Source organism: Rhipicephalus microplus, chromosome 7 (assembly GCF_043290135.1).
Source record: "Rhipicephalus microplus isolate Deutch F79 chromosome 7, USDA_Rmic, whole genome shotgun sequence".
NCBI classification, from domain to species: domain Eukaryota; kingdom Metazoa; phylum Arthropoda; class Arachnida; order Ixodida; family Ixodidae; genus Rhipicephalus; species Rhipicephalus microplus.
Genome location: NC_134706.1, coordinates 162,276,458 through 162,294,080, shown reverse-complemented (window position 1 = coordinate 162,294,080; position 17,623 = coordinate 162,276,458). Strand labels below are relative to the sequence as shown.

At 44.8% G+C, this 17,623-nt stretch overlaps 1 protein-coding gene across 2 annotated transcripts in view; it reads left to right on the top strand.

Moving 5' to 3' along the window:
• Window positions 1-17,623, top strand: part of LOC142767122 (uncharacterized) — a 336,953-nt gene that overhangs the window by 152,476 nt on the left and 166,854 nt on the right. For both annotated transcript variants that reach the window (XM_075868347.1, XM_075868346.1), the window contains 3 exons: window positions 5,806-5,900; window positions 15,886-16,059; window positions 16,593-16,815. In XM_075868347.1, the coding sequence (XP_075724462.1) occupies window positions 5,806-5,900; window positions 15,886-16,059; window positions 16,593-16,815 (492 nt within the window). The remainder of the gene's footprint in view (window positions 1-5,805; window positions 5,901-15,885; window positions 16,060-16,592; window positions 16,816-17,623) is intronic.

Sequence of the window (17,623 nt, the reverse complement as noted above, 5' to 3'; positions counted from 1 at the left end):
TCAATTTTCTGGTTCGCTTCCTCTATTTTGTATCGACATTCTTCATGTACAAGTAGCTGAATACCTGCCTAGCCCAACGCTTCTCCCCCATTTCTCTCGATCACTTCTCAAACTTTATCTTGCTGTTAGCTTACCTGCCCTCAAATGATGTCCATCCCATACCACCTTGTACTCCCTGATTTGGTGTATTCCCGTGAGCTTTTAAGGCAAGCCAACCTATTCCACGTTGCTTAATTTCTAATCTTGCTTGAGCTTCTGATGTTATGCACAAGACCGCATTGCCAAACGTCAGACCAGGAACCATGACCTCTTTCCATATTCCTCTCACAACATCATACCTATTCTAATTCCACAGTGCCCTGTTTTTCATCACCGCTGCATTCCTGTTACCTTTAGTCCTCACGTATATTTCGTGTTCCCTTAGATTGATTGATTGATTTGTGGGGTTTAACGTCCCAAAACCACCATATGATTATGAGAGACGCCATAGTGGAGGGCTCCGGAAATTTTGACCACCTGGGGTTCTTTAACGTGCACCCAAATCTGAGCACACGGGCCTCGACATTTCCGCCTCCATCGGAAATGCAACCGCCGCAGCCGGGATTTGAACCCGCGACCTGCGGGTCAGCAGCCGAGTACCTTAGCCACTTGACCACCGCGGTGGGCATGTTCCCTTAGGTACTCGGCCCCATTGCTTATCAATACGCCCAGATATTTGCATTCATCTGTTATCTCTCGCGTGACCTCCTGTATTCAAAGCTCACCACCTTCATTATCATTAAAAATCATGACTGCTGATTTTCCCTTACTGAATCTGAAATCTAACCTAACTTCCTCATTACCACAAATACCCATCAATCTTTGCAAATCTTCCTTGTTGTCGGCCATTAGCACTATATCATCTGCGTACGACAATGCTGGTAGTGCCTGTTCAATGAGTTTTCCTTGTTTGACGAAAGAGAGGTTGAAGCCCATTCCACTCCCATCTAATTTGACCGCTACTCTTTGCAGGTTCCCTTTAATTTGGCATCTAATTCTTGTAGGTGCATCATGAATAACAAGGGTGACAGAGGACACCCCTGCCTAAGCCGCCGTTTTACCTCTGCAGGCTTGGGTACCTGTTTTTCCCACTTTATAACTGACTTGTTACCTTTGAAGATATTCTTTGAAAAATTAGTGACTCCATCTTCCACACCTAGTGTGTCCAGTATTCCCCAGAAGTCCTCTTCAACCACGCTATCATATGCTCGCTTGATATCCAAAAATGCTAGCCATAGCGGACTGTGTTTCTTTTCTGCTATTTCGTTGCACTGCGTCAGTGAGAACAGATTGTCTTCCAACCTCCTGTGTTCTCGAAACTCATTCTGCAGTTCCCCCAGCACCCCCTCATCCGCTATCCATGCCTGCAGTCTTTCCTTTATAATCTGCATCGCCATCTTGGACACCACTAACGTCACTGTTATTGGACGGTAGTTGTTTATGTCAGCTTTGTCCCCCTTTCCGTTATAGATCATGCTCATCCTGCTGAGTTTCCATCCATAGGGAACTTCACCATCGATGGTCATTTTGCTCACTGCCTCTCTCAAAGCCTGCTAAGGCTTTGGACCTGATGTCTTTATTAGCATAATTGGAATGCCATCTGGGCCTGTTGATGTACTACTAGTAACCCTTTTCTCAGCCCTTTCCCACTCTTGTTGTGAAAATGGAGTCATTGCGCCACTTGATTCATCCTTGTCTATTGTGGTGCCTAAGACACTTCTTTGTTGGAAATTTTCCGTCACCCTTGTTCTTATTTATTCAATAGCTTCGTCCCCTTCTAGCCTAGCAGCTTGAGCTGTAGTTATAAACCTCTGTTTTAGGCTTGTTTCATTCCTTAGGGCGTTTAGATGGTTCCAAAACTTCGCAGATGCCTTTCTGTCCTTTTTATGTACTTCTGCCAGCCACTGAGCTCCCTTTCTTCTAATCTTTTCATTGATCAGAAGAGATGCATTCCTTCTAAGCTTAGAAAGATTCGCCATTTTCTTTCAACATCATCCGTCGGTTCACCCCGCTGCTTAGCATGTCTGCGTTCCCTAGAGGCTTCCTGGCGTTTTGCTATGGCTCTATTAACTTCCTCATCCCACCAACTTTTGGGTTGGTGTCTTCTTTTCCGGGGTGACTTGTCACGTGCCTTAGCAACCTCTAGCTCAAACAGTCTAATTAGATTCACGTATGTCCACACTGTTTTATTATCCTCAGTGAGTACTTTCTCAATTCGTTTAGTAGCTATTTCTCTTTGGCTTTCTGAATAAAAATTTTCCTGTAGTTGCTAATCTTGTCTCCTTTCCACTTTCAGTGCTCTTGCGAAATTTAGCCTGATAGGTTTGTGACCCTTACCCAGACTTCTGGAGCCACCTTCATCTATGTGCATTCCTCTGAGCTTATCATACATACTATGTGACATCACTGCGTAATCTATCGTCGACTGCAGCCTTGCTACCTCCCATGTTATATGCCCTTCACACGTCTCGCTACTATTCCAAATGATCAAATTATGCCTTTCACAAATATCCATAATCATTTTGCCTGTTTGGTCGGTATGCCCATTTATATCTTCTATGATCGCATTCATATCTCCTGGTATAATTATCTCGCACTCTCCTCCTAACTCCTCAATGTCCTTTGATATACACTCTACCATTGCCTGGTTTTCCTCTCTGGCCTTTTCTCCCGTCCACAAGTACACCAAACCAAGGAGTGTCATTTGCCGTGCCACTTTTCCTTTTAACCATAAATGTTCCTTGCACTCCTGCTTGACCCTTTGTCAGTCTGTACTTTAATGAATAAATGCCCTACTACCACTCCCCTTTTTGCTATATTCTGTTCTATTACAATATTCCCACGCGTAGTGCGGATTGTTAGGAGGTTGTTCCATGTCCCTAAGATGTGTTTCTACAAAACCGTACACCATCGGCCTCTCCTATCTTAGCTGTTCTTCTATTTCTTTCTACTTTAGCTGGTTCCTGTCACCCTGCATGTTAATATACCCTATGTCTGAATTGGCTCGGCACTCGTGGCTACGTCTAAGTCTTCTCCGGACTCTACCTATCTTAGATACTGGTGCCACTTTAGAATCGTATCTGTCCATACCACCTGTTCTCGTTACCTTCTACCCTGCACCCCAAAAGGCCCACGTGCCTTCCAAAAAAGCTACGGCACGTTCTGGAAGTCTCCAACCCACCTCATGACCTAGCCGCCCATGGGAGTGAATTCTGTTTCCCTGAAAACCACCCCTCTTATACCCATCTCTGTTTATTTCCACCTCCTCAAAGCCTTTCTCTCAATTCATCCGACATATCTCTTGGTTCGCGTTGAAAATCGCTCTTTGCAGGTTTCCGTCACGCACAGGCACTTGTGGTATCGTGCATATCACTACCTGTACCTGAGGAGAAGTGGCGCGCATGTCATCGATCTCTTTCGCCAGTGTGGTCGCTAATCCTGCCATATTTTAAATTAAGGCATCGTTTAAACCGCCTAAATTTATCACGAGGTTTCGTCTATCAGCTGTAGTTTTGAGTTTTTCGCTCACTTGCCGCATGGCTGCTTCCAGCATGCGTCCTCAGAAAGTCCCTACTGCAACCCCCTTGTCACCTCTTACCCTATCTCTGATAGCTTCTGCGCATTGATTTATATTCGAGTCCCCAGCGATTATCACATACCGTGACTTTTCAGCTGGAGCGTCCTGCGCCGGGGGTTACTTGCACCGGTGACGCCAGCTGTTTGTCCCCTCGCAGCCCCACTACTAGTTCGCTGAAGCTGGGCCTTGTGACAATTGAACCGGCTGAACCTGTTTTTTCCAAACTTGCTAGCTCTTTCTTCTCCGCCGTTCCGATTGCCGGTGCCCTACTGTTCTTTCCATCGGCCGCTCCTTTGCTCAACTTGGCAAGTGCTTTCTCGGCGTACTTCAGCCTTTCACCTATTCTCCTCGTTTTTTCTTGCTCTGTTGCCAACGCAGTCTCCAGCTCGGCGACTTTCAACAGCAGTTCACTCTGGGGAACCATCGTTTTGTCCATTTTTCTTCGACCTCACATTGCCTACACTTCGCGTGAGCCTCTTCTCCATTTGGTTCTGCAGTTGGGTCTATTTTCAAACTCACTCCGCATGCTGAACACTTTACAGCTTTTTTAACCATTTCTTTATCACAATAGTTGTCTTTATGACTTGTCTCACTCGATAATTACAAAACACGACACGATCCCTGCCCGACAAAAAGAGGAGGTCTATGCTCTACTACAAATATTTGCGTGTTCAATGTGTGTGCGCCTCCCCCATGGGGTGGCAAGAGGAGAAAAACCACAAGGAAACACACACGCACAAACTAGTAAATACCTGGTGACTGACCCCCGGACATGCCGTACAATGTAATAAGTGCGCCAAAGATTTTAACTGCTGCCTTATTAACTATAAAAGCAAGCTCAAAACATGCAACACCACTTATCTGCGCAGTCGATCGGGAGCGCTCAAAAACACGGCCATCCACCGTGCCAGTCCAAACTGAACCACTATTCATCTCGGACTACATGGCGCGCCGCCTATAGGCTGTGGGCATTGCGAACACAGACGACACCTGTAAATATTTTCTGCCACAGAGGAACTATGCCTAGAGTGCACGTACGTGGCCTCCGAAAGTAATGTAGGAAACGCAGTAACAAGAACGACGGGAAGAACGATGGTGAAAAGTAAGCCAAACCCCCCCCCCCCAAAAAAAAATAAATAAGTGCGAGCTTCTGATCCGGCCACATACCTCATTAGGAATCTACCGAAAAGGTCTCTAAACGTAAAACTAGTTCTAAATACTAGACACTAAGCCCCACCACGGTGGTCTAGTGGCTAAGGATGCATGTGGCGGCTGCATTTTTTATGAAGGAGAAAATGATGTAGGCCCGTGTTCTCAGATTTCGGTGCCCGTTAGAGAACCTCAGATGGTCGAAATTTCGGGAGCCCTCCACAACGGCATCCCTCATATTCATATCATGATTTTGAGACATTAAACCCTACATATCAATGAAGAACTGAAAACTAAGCGTGGATGTCAAGTCTGTTATCTTGAAGAAATATTATACTGTACGTGCCCACAGTACTCACATAAATAGAGTGGTAAATATTGATACTGACAGCAGATAAACGCAGCGAAAATTCGATCATGAATCATATACGTTATTTCATATCTCTGGTGAAAGTGTGACAATCACTACAGAAGCTTTAGATATTGTTGACCACGGAATTGCGGTGTATTTGAGGTCAATTTTTTCATGCTGTAGATGCCTCAACAGTATCATACTTAGGCCACTCACAGAGTGTGCAGAGGTAATGCAGTAAAAAGCTGCGTTAATGGTAATTTGACTGGACGAACATAGGGGCCGTTACCCTTATAAGTATGTTAACTGCTGCAGGATAATAACGTCACCATTCATTGCAAATCAGAGTGGTGCGTTTCAGGGCAGGCGATTCGTGTTTGTCGCTTCCCCTGTTCACTTTATTGTAGTCGCGCTGTTTAGAGCATAAGATTTGACTTTTTTCCCCTCTAAAAAGGCAATGACATAAAAATGAAAAAGAGATCTACGCATAGCAGGCACACTTGCAGATTTTGTTTGAATTTACACGAATCTCGGCAGAGTTTGTTTTATAAAAGTAAACAGATGTTTTTATTTTTTGAGATGTGTAAAAGCATCTCCAGGGCTTCGTTCATGACGTCTATACAGCTGTGTTTGATTTTACGGCAACATCGGCTCCTAATGAAGTGGACTTATTGCTCTTTTGTTGCAGAGGCAGCGGCCTGGGAATGACAACAGTGTTGTTGAGCATGGCGGTCATCATCCTCGTCGCTACATCTATCGGCGTTGTGATCATCCTGGCGAGCAGTAAGCACAATTCGTGATGTCCTGCTATTTTTCTGCATGTTAGAGCCTTCCCAAATTCGCACAGAGTCCATGAACATTGTAATTTAGTCCAAACAAGCAACGTTCTAAATTTAGATAGACGCCCAGCTGGGATGGTACGGCATGCAAGAATAAAAAAAGAACGGGGGCAGAAATTCACAATGCCCAAAGAGAAACTGAAAACAAGTTAATAGTGACTCCTACGGACCCCGGCGGCAGAACCAATCCTAGCGAACCAGTAGGTCGGTGAGAGCAAGTGGTCTCTGCTACCCCTTTCTGTTTCACTGGCATGAATATTTGAATACTTTGCGCAACTCAAGTTTAGATTTGGCAAAACTTAATGATTTCAGACCATTTGTCTCCGCCCAAAATCCAAATGATTTGTTGTTTTGATCTTGCAATATTCTACTTTTTCTAGCTCTAAATTGCTCGTACGAATGATGGTTGTGGCGTAATTTTTATTTCGACAAAGTTTGTAATGAAAACAGACGCAGGTAATCACATTTCACTAAGGCTTTATTCATCGCACTTTTTGCTGTTTTGGAACAAGCCGTGAATATATATATATATATATATATATATATATATATATATATATATATATATATATATATATATATATATATATAACAGAGAGACAGGAGACATAGTATCCGGAATGTTTTCATTTCAAGGCAAGGTAGAGGCTTAGCAATTAAAAAGCACAAAAAGAGATGAGCATTGAACAGAAGTGATTTGCTATACTACATAAGCTGTACAAAATTCACGTTGGACGAGACCGCATACAGCCGCAAACTGTTTTTAGCGAACCCCGCCTTCGTCACAAGCTTCAGAAAAAGGTTACAACTGCGCAAATAAGATACCCCATGAGAAACATATAAACACACCTTGCACTACGCGCATGCAAGGTGTAGTAGCGTGTCTGTTTCTTACACGGTGTTTTATTCGCGCCGTTGTAACCTTTTTCTGAATCAATGTTCCAACAAGCTCAACAACATGTCACTCAACAAGGTTCACTTAAAGCATACCTCACCTGCTGTCTCACACGCGAAAACACTGAAGCAGTCGAAGTTGGCCATACCATCCCGCTGTCATGCCTGGGCTTGCGGCAATCCTAATTGTACGAGGGCACTCGCATTGGCGCGAATTGCAGATGCTATTTATAACAGTGCGGCTTAAAAACAATAACCACGAAAGGTGTGTTGAATAAGTGTATAAGAACATTCCCAATATGGACGTGTTATTATTATTCGGTAAAAACATTCCGTTGGTTTGCTGATAACGTTTTCTATTTTTGCTCTTGCGTTCTCTGGCGGTTGGTGAAAGCTCTAGTTTGTTACGTAGTCATGACGTACTTCTTGAGGCCAAATTAAGCGGAGTGTCCCTTCTAAACTTTTTTTTCTATGCTATTCCTCCCATGTTTTACTTCTCAGCAGCGGCAGCGCGACTTTCACCACTGGTGGTTGCTGGGCATCCTATTCGTAATAAATCACACACCGAAAATTTTGGTCATGAAGTAGCTAGTGTGGTCTTGAAATAGAGCAAAAAAATGAAAGATCCAGAGGATTGCTTGGCCCCAGAAACCCTTCTTTCTCACATCACATGTATGCAGAATGCGCTCGGGCTTTCTTTCAGCTTCTCTGCCCACTTCGGCTATGTGGCCATTCGTGAAGTTCTGATAATTTGTTAAAGATGCTAGTCTTTCTTGGGGACCTTCGACGCCAAAATTTTCGTCGTCTGCTTGTCCACGGTAACGATCCCCCTAACGGCACCAAACAACACATAAAACGGCCAACCTCATCTGCAGCGCCCACCAATATTTCTCAAGTTTCAGCGTTCATACTTGTGCGATTGTCACTTGAAAAGCAATTATTGCACATATCTCAGGCACCATAACAACACCTCGATGTGTGCCTTTTTACTAGAAAAGGCACACAAGTATTTCTAAAAACCGTAGCGTATATCACGCCGCACTGACAGTGCAACGCGATGCTCAAAAAAGCAAGTGTTTCCAACGCTTTTCTAAGACGTCACGGTGGTGGCACCTGCCTCTCACTTTGCGTTCTACACCTTATCACTTCCGAGGCAGGCGCGCATGCCTTCCTTCGTTTTCGAAGATAACTGCCAGATGCCTCTCGTGTCTAACGTGCCCGATGCGCTCGTTCGCATTCGCTGCACTGATCGAGACTCTCTAATGCAGCGCTTCCAACACACAATTCATCGATTTTGTCGCGCAGAGCATCAAATAAACGTTTGTTTAAATGCGAAGCACTTCTTAGCAAACTTCGGCGACATTGAGGATATCTATCTATCTATCTATCTATTTATCTATCTATCTATCTATCCAGCCGCCTACTCCTTTAGCTCTCCTGGCTGTTTCGATAACAATATCGATACGAAACTCAGTATGGCATAACATCACTGTAGGACGACCATATTTGACCAGTCATAACATGAAAATCATTATATATATGTCATGAATGTCATGATATACATTTCAAGGTCCTGCTGCTTTGCGGTGGTTTCGTTCACATGACATGCTGCAAACTGGTATGCTATGACACGATTGCATGGCGAACGCAAGCGACAGACCCCAACATGAAAATCATTAATTCCATGTCATGTAACAACATGACTACATGCCACGCTCATGATGCGCTCGCGGCCGTTCCGCTAACTACACTTATATTAAATTTTGTATTACGTGTCGTGAACGGATGACGAAGGTATGCGACTTGCGCAAACATGATAACGCACCATAACATGGGTCCCGGCCAAAACGGAAGCCAGCTCACTCCCTGATGTCCTTAATGCCAATGAGTTTGCCCATGAATGCGCACGAGGTATCGCTCACCTCGGCGGTTCTAGTGAATTTGCAGGCGACGATGCCGGTAGGTACAAGGACTCGCTACTCACCTTTCGTGAGGTTATGATCAATTATCATCTCTCTCGGAGGGCTTTTTGACTTACTCATCCTACACTTACTCGAGCGCAATCTACTCGAGCCTTCAGGATGCTCCGAAAGAGGCATTTTCCTTCGCCGGGCATTTTCAGTCCTTTCTCGCTCACCATAGAAACGCAATGTCCGGACTGCGGAGATGCGTATCGCTTATTACCTCACATGTTCTAGCAATGCCCTGCGTTATGTGACGCCGAGTTTAACAAAGAAAAAGACTGGAAGGAAGCCCTAATTAGTGGTGTCTTCTCGGTTCAACTTCGGGCTGACAAGAGGGCATGTGAGATGGCGGAGGGCCGTCGTCTTCTGGTCCGCACGTGGGAGCGGCTCGTGACTGCTATGGAAGCCTCCTAAAAAAGGTGTCGCAATCCTCAGGACTACAGTAAAGTTCTTTGTCTGTCTGTCTGTCTCTCCGCTTAGCGCGCTGTGGTACGCAAAGGCAAGGTGCTGACCAAGTGGGTGCCTCGTTCTTTTAGAACCGCCGAATGACTATTGGTCGTGACGCCACGTCAGTGCGTCTCATTGCATCAAGCTTTCACAGAGCACTGGTACGGGCCGCATTCAAGGCATACCTCGGGCCTGAGTTAGTTGAGACGCTGACAGTTCTTCCCCCGTGAAAGCAATATTTAGTCGTGATTCACACGCCTGTGTCCAACACGGCGGATGAAGTCATTAGGGGCTTCGCCAGAAACATCGAGAAAACACAACTTCTCCATATATACGTGTGACAAGTAGGTGGCAATGTCTGCCACAGAGTTATCGCAGTCCGCAACTCCGATGCGACGGAGATGCTCCGAGAGAGTGCACGCTGGAGGTCAGGCACCATTCTCGAGGTGCGCAAATTTGGGACATCGAACAAAGCGTCGACCTTTTGCCGGTAAGGAGAAGCCGTGCTTTTTTCACGACGACATATCGCTTATCCCAGTCGAACACTATTTTTGCACGATCCCGGCCTGCTGCAAGTGCGGTGTCGTCGGCCATCGGATGAACACATATAGCCCCAGACCGGGCACGTGTGGCCTCTGTGGTCAGCAGGTGCTCCTCGCAGAAGACGGGTGCGGGCCCCTCAAGAATGTGAACCCGCATGTTGTGTGTGTGGTTCAGCACATGCCACAAACTCTCTTGCATGCATAGCCAAGAACCGTAAATCCAAGGTAGCCGCAAGGTAAGCTGTTGTCTCCCTTCAGAACACAGCAGGGGTATATGTGGTCAGGCTGTTTTAGGAGGTTGCTCCTTTTGCTGGGGGTTACCTATCCACGTTGCGCTGGTTTGTACGGTAGTGCTCATTGCTCCCGTCATACGCGCAGCTGTGTTCTTTGATTCAGGAGTGCACACTGGGTGGCATGCCGCCGCTGATACGGCACTCGCTCACCTGACCATGGCGAGCGAGGCTCCATACTGGCTCCACGCAGCGGGCGAGGACCACGATGACTGCGCGTCGCTATGAGCAGCGAGCAAGGAAGAGACATGCGTTCGAAGTGCTGGTGATGGAAGTGGTGTGAATGCCATGGTCGACGCCGTTCCAGGCGTTGTACGTCACAGCTTTTTGTGTGCCGAAAAAGGCACATCTGTAAAGAGCTTAATGTGTGTTCTACACAGACGACGCGTCGCCCGCTGTGCATATAACAGATACAGCCCACCATCAAATGATGACAAGACGCCACATGTGTAGGGGAATGGCTATCCAAGACAGCTGATGGTATCATGCTTGTGGGCTGGCAGCAGGGCGTTTGCCGTGGCTCTTAAAAAAATTGTGCCTATAACGTTTTCATACAATCACACAAAAATTCTCGTGTCACGTTTTTATATGATGATGAGTGAGCATGTGTACACAAAATTTACGGTTGACCAGATTTAACCTCTGCAACAAGCTCTTTCATCATCATTCACTTCGTGGATATACGAGAATTTTTTTCTCTAGAAGGCGATTTGTATAAATTACAGTAGGCAGAAAGGCCCTTTTCAGATGATTTTGTAACACGGCGTCACTGAATTCACGTCGGAACCAAGTCGCGCCTCATTTCACGTTTTGAGGGTAACACAGTGCCTCCTCATGTGCACTTTCTGATGGCACGTACTTGCACCTAAAGCTTCAGTGACAGTTTCATGAAATACAGTTACTTTTGTTTTTCCATCCATGTATTTCATCCTAAATGATACGAACCAGTACGAACAGCAGCTTTCGCTCACGCTAGGTGTGAATCTACAAACTAGATTCACTGAGTGGCCCGTACGACGCACTTATTTGGGTTTCGCAGCTGGGGAGCTGTCATACGTTTTTAAGTGCGAGCATTTTTGATTGCGCGGTAGATGCCTTTTTCATTGCAGGATAACTATTTCCTTCGCTTCCGAGACCGAAAGCCACCCGGGTCATTATCTGGGACCTTCTTTGTTTTCCAGCACCAATTCATACAAAACCTCACACACTTGAAGTGGTGTTTGTGTAGAATAATTTGTCTAAACACACTATCGCTTAGTAATGAGTCTTGAAATTCAATACGAACGTCTGGCTTTTGGTTTTATGCATTCTTTGTTTTCCTTAAGCACGTTGAAAGACAACAGTATTGCAGACAGCATCTCGCAAGGTCAACATCGCTTGCGATGCGAGAAAGTATCTTGCCACTGTAGCTTCTGCATCCTTCACATCCTCGGTGCTGTCATGCTGACTGTTTGGTATAGCTTTGCCGCTTCGTACTACGACATATACTTCATTGCCCTCTCTCTGGTTTCTTTCTCGCCTTGGGTGAGCAAGGGTTGCCAGATCCTCGAAGAGAAAAACAGCCACAAAATTCAGCAAAGTAGCCAGAACAGTAGCCAAACGGCACCTGTTATTTTCTTTTGAAGCCAGAAAATTAGCCAAGCATCAATTCAGCATAGTTGTATTATCATCATCTTGTGACGCTGAAAAATGTCAAAATATATTTTGCAGCAACTTTGATCACAGCAAAACATGGTTGAAAAAAGATTACGTGACTTCCTGGAGGAGGTATACACTAGAAAATTGGCACTTAATACTGCACCAACAATCAAATACACATACACCGCGGCACTTTTAATGTTTAGTGAGAAAAGTACTTCGTATTTCGCAGTACCTCTTGCTCTTGCGAGTTTTTAATCACGTTAATCCAGAGTTTGTAACACCTTGCAAACATGTTCCGAATTTGATCTTGATGATCACGAGAAGTTCGTGCGTTATTCGTTACCTTAAGTCGCTTTTTGAAAGAGGCGCAAGAGAAAACACTCGCTTGGCTTCTGCATTAAATTGAGAAAAAAAAAGTTATATTGCCCTGTCTACAATGTCTTGCATAGGCCACCTGATACATCGTTGTAGACTTATATTTTGATCCAGATTTTAATCGCTAGCATGTCGGCACTAATATACTCAGCTTGACGAAAGTACCGTAGGTGCTCATAAATAGGGGCTCGGAGCCAACAAATGCGTCTTTTGGCAAGGTTGTCAAAGCGTTCATCGTATTCGGCCCCATAACAGGTGAGGCTATGTGCAGTCTGCAGCTAGATACCTTAGAAAAACAACAGCGGCTGGGCCCACCGAATTCAAATGTTTCTTTTTATGGCACCTTCGTTAACAGATTACGCAAACAGCTCAGGCGCATTCACGTAAAAAACGCATGCTACATCATGCGCGCACATAGTGTTAAAAAACGGGCCTGTCAATTCCAAACAAATAAAACACTCGACGTAACAAATGTTACGTTTGTTAAGCCTGACAAGTGCAGTAGTATCGACAAGGAAAATATTAACCAGAATTAAAAATAACCGCCGAAACAACGAGATGCATGCGCTTTGCGCAAGGTTTTTATCACCTGTGAGCATCCCCTCTTCGTCAACGTTCGCCTAGGGTGGCGCCGCCTGTGCAGCTCATAGCATTCGTGCGTGAGGCAGATAGCGGCTAAAAAGCCTGAGCATGTCTGTCGCCTGTTACAGTGCTGTCTAAGCAACATGAGTTCCATCATTATGATGAAGAGCATTGCGACCGGGAAACGTTTTTGGCACACCCAATCCCTTACGCTTAGTGAGTAAAAATTGCGATTACATCAGTGGAACCGTGGTCAATACAGTGGATTCATTCATAACTGCATTTATTAACGCTTGGTTTTAGAGTATATAACCTATTCATGCCAGTGCCAGAAAAACAGTCAAAAAGTAGCTGAGTTGGCAAAGTCATGTTTTGTCGCCGCGGCCTTTCAAAAGTAGTCAACCTGGCATTAAGTATACAATCAGGTAACCCTGGGACACGCATACGTAAAGCTTGCGCTTATACACTTTATTGTTTTGGGGAATCTCCTCCTTGTCCACATCTTCAGAACCATGTATGCATTGTAACAGCACAACGCACCATGGTAACCTTATCGCGAAGGAAACACTAATGAATTCTCATCGATGTCATCATACGAAATTCGGTCTAAAGAGAAGAACTCCACCACGGCAACATTAGGTGTCTTCTCTTAGTCCCATTTAGTGAGGGTTCGTGCCTTCAAAAAACAAAATGCATTCTTCGCCATTTTGTCCCAGAGAAATGTTACTCTTTCTTTATAAAGACTCATAGTGACGCAGGAGCCCCTCAGTAACTGCTCAACAAGCATGACATACCGAAAAAAGAAACATTTTTCTTTATTTCGGGCATTTCAAGCCAGTGGTCTAAGTGATACGACATTCTTCCTCCTTGTTGCATTCTGGTCGCATTGTCATTGGTCTTGTACCGAGAGGTTTTTCTGAATATCCCTTATATTTATGTGCAAATCCTTAAAGCGGGGTAGCTTTTTCTTGTACACAGTGCGGGGCTGTGTTCAAGTTGTGCCTCCTATTGGAGCATCTACATATCACGTGCTCTTATTAATGTGGCTGTAACTTGAAATATGAGAACATTCACGTTTGACTATATTTTGCTGTCTGCTGTTGGTTTTTGGCTTCTTTTGGTGTTTACATTTGGCGTTGTTATTGCTCAGTGTTTGTACGGTTTGCAACTTCCTTCTTTTTGTGTTTGTTTTGTTTTATATTTATTAGTGTTATTTTTGCTCATTGTGTATTATTGACACTTTCTAACGTTCGCACGTTTTTGCGTTGCTTAAATGCATTTTTTTTCTACATTCGCCTATTGCTAAGGCAGCATTTTGGGTGTGCAGTATTCTGTAAATAACTAAACTAAATAAATCAAGCAATCGCACGACCATCTGGGACTTTTCTCTGAAGAACAGGCTGAGAAAAGGGTACCCACTTCAAACGACGCTATAATTCGCTTGTCGCACGTCGTTCGAAGTGCTACGAACAAGAGTTCAGATTTTTTTGTGCCTCCTAGAACTTTGCCTACTCAGTTGCGTGGCTCCTACTCTGAGTTCACTACTTTACTTTCAGTGGGACGGTCAACTCACGCCTCGACATGGCCCTTGCAACAAACTGGCCCCAAAGTCGGCACAAAAAAGAAAAATAGGGGGACCCTTTTGCTTCGCCTTTAAAAGTTGAATCGTATAGCAAAATCTTGCTTCTAAGGCACCCTTCAACCACCAAGTGCATACTTACTAATATGTATTCTTTCATACACAGGCACGCACACAAACATGCACACAGTAGATTGTACCAGCGCACGCTATTATCACCAAACTGGTTCATTTTCGCGTGACACCTGTCGAAAAAATTGCGTTACAGGGGCCTTGGAACACTTTTTCAAGTAACAATGGAATGAAATCACTATAACAGCTTATTGTCTCACGAATTCAACACCGCAAAAATTTTAAGAATCCGTCTAGTGCGAGTGGAGTTACAAAGGTTTGTCACATGCTGCAATTGCATTATCTCTTCTCTCGTCCCGGCGAAAACGCTGGAAGCTAAGCAGGAAGGGGTGGCAAGGAAAAGAAACCACCACGCCTCATGACCTTGAGCACTCTTTTTTTTTTCGAACTCGCGGCTTTCCCAGCGTGATCGCACGTGCAGGCGTGAACAAGTAGCGGCCTCCCGCGGCTATCTCGGTAACTTGATTTTTCGGTCCCAGAGACACAGACAATTTTTCGCTCATAACCAACGGAGCCCACACCGGCGGCGGGTTTGCTGCGACACGAGCTCTCTAACGCTATCACGTTAAAACATGCTTAGACTCCGTCATATAAATAAAACACAAGCTATTGACGACGTGATGAGGGGGATAGATCCCGTACAAGTGCGCCACAAGGACAATAAATTAATTTGAACTTCGTTCTCCGCCATGTGCGCCATTATTATTTTGTATTTAGGTATTTATCTATGCAAATAATTCCCAATATCTGTCCAGCTTACAAATTTAATAGTTGGTAATCCTCTAAAATAAAGAGAATAAGGGCAACCGATAAAAAGTCCTTTATTTTAATTCACAATTACCAACATGCCGAGAAATGGCAATACGTCTGAACCAACTAATTTCTCCGAATTCGCCTAATGTTCCTCTTAAAATAATAAATATATGAGTAGATAAATGATGAAAACTTTCGCTTAACTTCCTGCAGATTGTTCCATCTTATTTTTAATTCCTGATTCGCGATTCTCCTCGGAAGGACACACTACAACTCTTTTGAAAAATGCTGACAAGGTAATTCAGTAGAAGGAACCATCTATGCCTACGTTTAAATGCTGCGTAAAGTTCAGTTACATTTTTTTGATACTTTGCGACTGGCTCAAAACTATTTATTGCTAAGAGGGTGGTAGATTGTCAGTGAGAAAACGCTGTTTCTTAGTAGAGCGTGGAGTGTAGTGTTTCATCTTTTATTCGTACGTGCTAGTAGCGCTTTTAGCCGTGACGAATCTAAACCAACTCAGCCGGTTTTTCATCAGGCGTGAGCTCCTACCTAAGTATCTCAAAACAATTCTCTTTGTTTATCTTGAGAAGTATCTAAACATTGCAGTTTTTTTGCGGAAAACACCTATTAGTAAGACTACTATTCATAGCACCATCTGACTTATTGTCGTTGGTACAACTGCCGAATGGCAGGTGTTGTCAACATAAAACTTATCGCTCATTCGCAGGGTCTGGCACACCTCATGTCGACAGTGGTGATACCCTTGGGCCTATACGCCATGGCGGGCTTGATACACCAGAGAAACCAGCTTCGGACCAGCCTACCAGCAAGACAGAGCCACGCCCACCTCCCCCACCACCTACCAGGCAACCATACATCTCACCAACCGCTACCAAAGAAGGCAATTCCTATTTCCGGCATTGTGTTGTTAGTTTGTCATTATGGCACGAATCCCATTCGCCACACGAGACTTGGGCATCTTCGTCGTTGAATCTTGAGATCTAGCCACTGAACAAGTGGCTAGATCTTAAGTTTCGTCATTAAATAAAAAAAAGCACAAGACAATTTCAGCAAATTTTCAAGTGCACTTCAGAACTTTGTTATGTCCACTTTCTTGCTTCTTGCACTCTTTTGCAGAATACGAAAGCAGGCAATATCTGAAGCTTAAATTTTGTACCTTGCAATGGTATAACTAAAGCCTAAAAAATGGGTCAGTACTTATCTTTTTTGATGACTTGGGTAATATTGAGCGTTTTCTATGTGCTGTTGTTTAAGTTATTCATCGTGCAGCTCACTTCAAAGTTTACCAGCACAAGTAGCCCGCTTACCTTCTGTTTACTACGCACGTGTGCATTACCCCGAAACACAGCAAATCGAGTGATGTGGTTACTGGTTATCCCGTTAACGTCGCATCGCTAATGTGACGTGGCGCAGTGATCGACGCGACGCCTCTGTTGTGCACCATGGGCGAGGAGAGCAGCTCAGCGAGTGCGTTTCCGTATGACGGGCTGTGCGATTACATCTTCTTCGACTCGCTGTACAAGAGAGGCCGCAACTGGTTGTCCCGGCGGGACACATACAGCAACAGCCTGAACACTTTCATCGACCAGCACCCTGATTACAAGAGCACATCACTCGGTGTCGGTTTCGCATACAAGTAAGAAAGCATCGACCATATCGATTTTGCATGTAGTGATGAGAAAAAGTCACGCAGATATTTCACAGAAGTCTTTCGTCTTGAAGAAAAAAGACGCCAGGCCTGCGCGGAAGGCGCAGAAGTCACAGCGAAAGCTAGAAGGGTGGCCTTTCAGAGCCTTTTTCAAACACTCCTAAGGTAACTTCTGCAAGCACACTAACTTGATCCCCACTACGGCATTGTAATGAAAATTTCAGGGTAGTAGGCCGGCATTCGCTTTGCTATAATCCGTCATTTTTCGGAAAAGCGTGGTATCTGTTGAACGCATGCAAGGAATTTTGTGTCAATTGTTCGTGTAGTGGCTGACGACGATCAGGAATTGTGCCTGAAGTGGGCATGCGCCACAATTGATAGCTGAACAGGAACGACCTTTTGTAATAGGTTGGAGCATAGGACCACCCACTTGCTATGCTATTCGCATTGTGTCACGACTGGTTGTTCTTTCACTGCTTTAAGACGCTTTATAAGTCATAATAACGCGATTGTTTTCCCGACATCAAGCCTGCCTAAGGCAAATTTGCCAGCAACTACCAAGCACTGGCATGGCTCATTGGTGCAATACCGGACAGGCACCCAGCGGACCCGCGTTCTAGGCCCACTGTGTCATTGGTACTAGGTTTTCTTTCTAACTTCATGCAATGTGGTTACGGACACCAGCGGCGGTGGCAGATAATCGCGCGTGACCCGAGTTGTGATCTCATTACAGCTTTCGCTGTAAAACGCCTCTCTCCGGCATTCGCAGCTGGGAGGGGTGTTTTTGTGGTGCTCG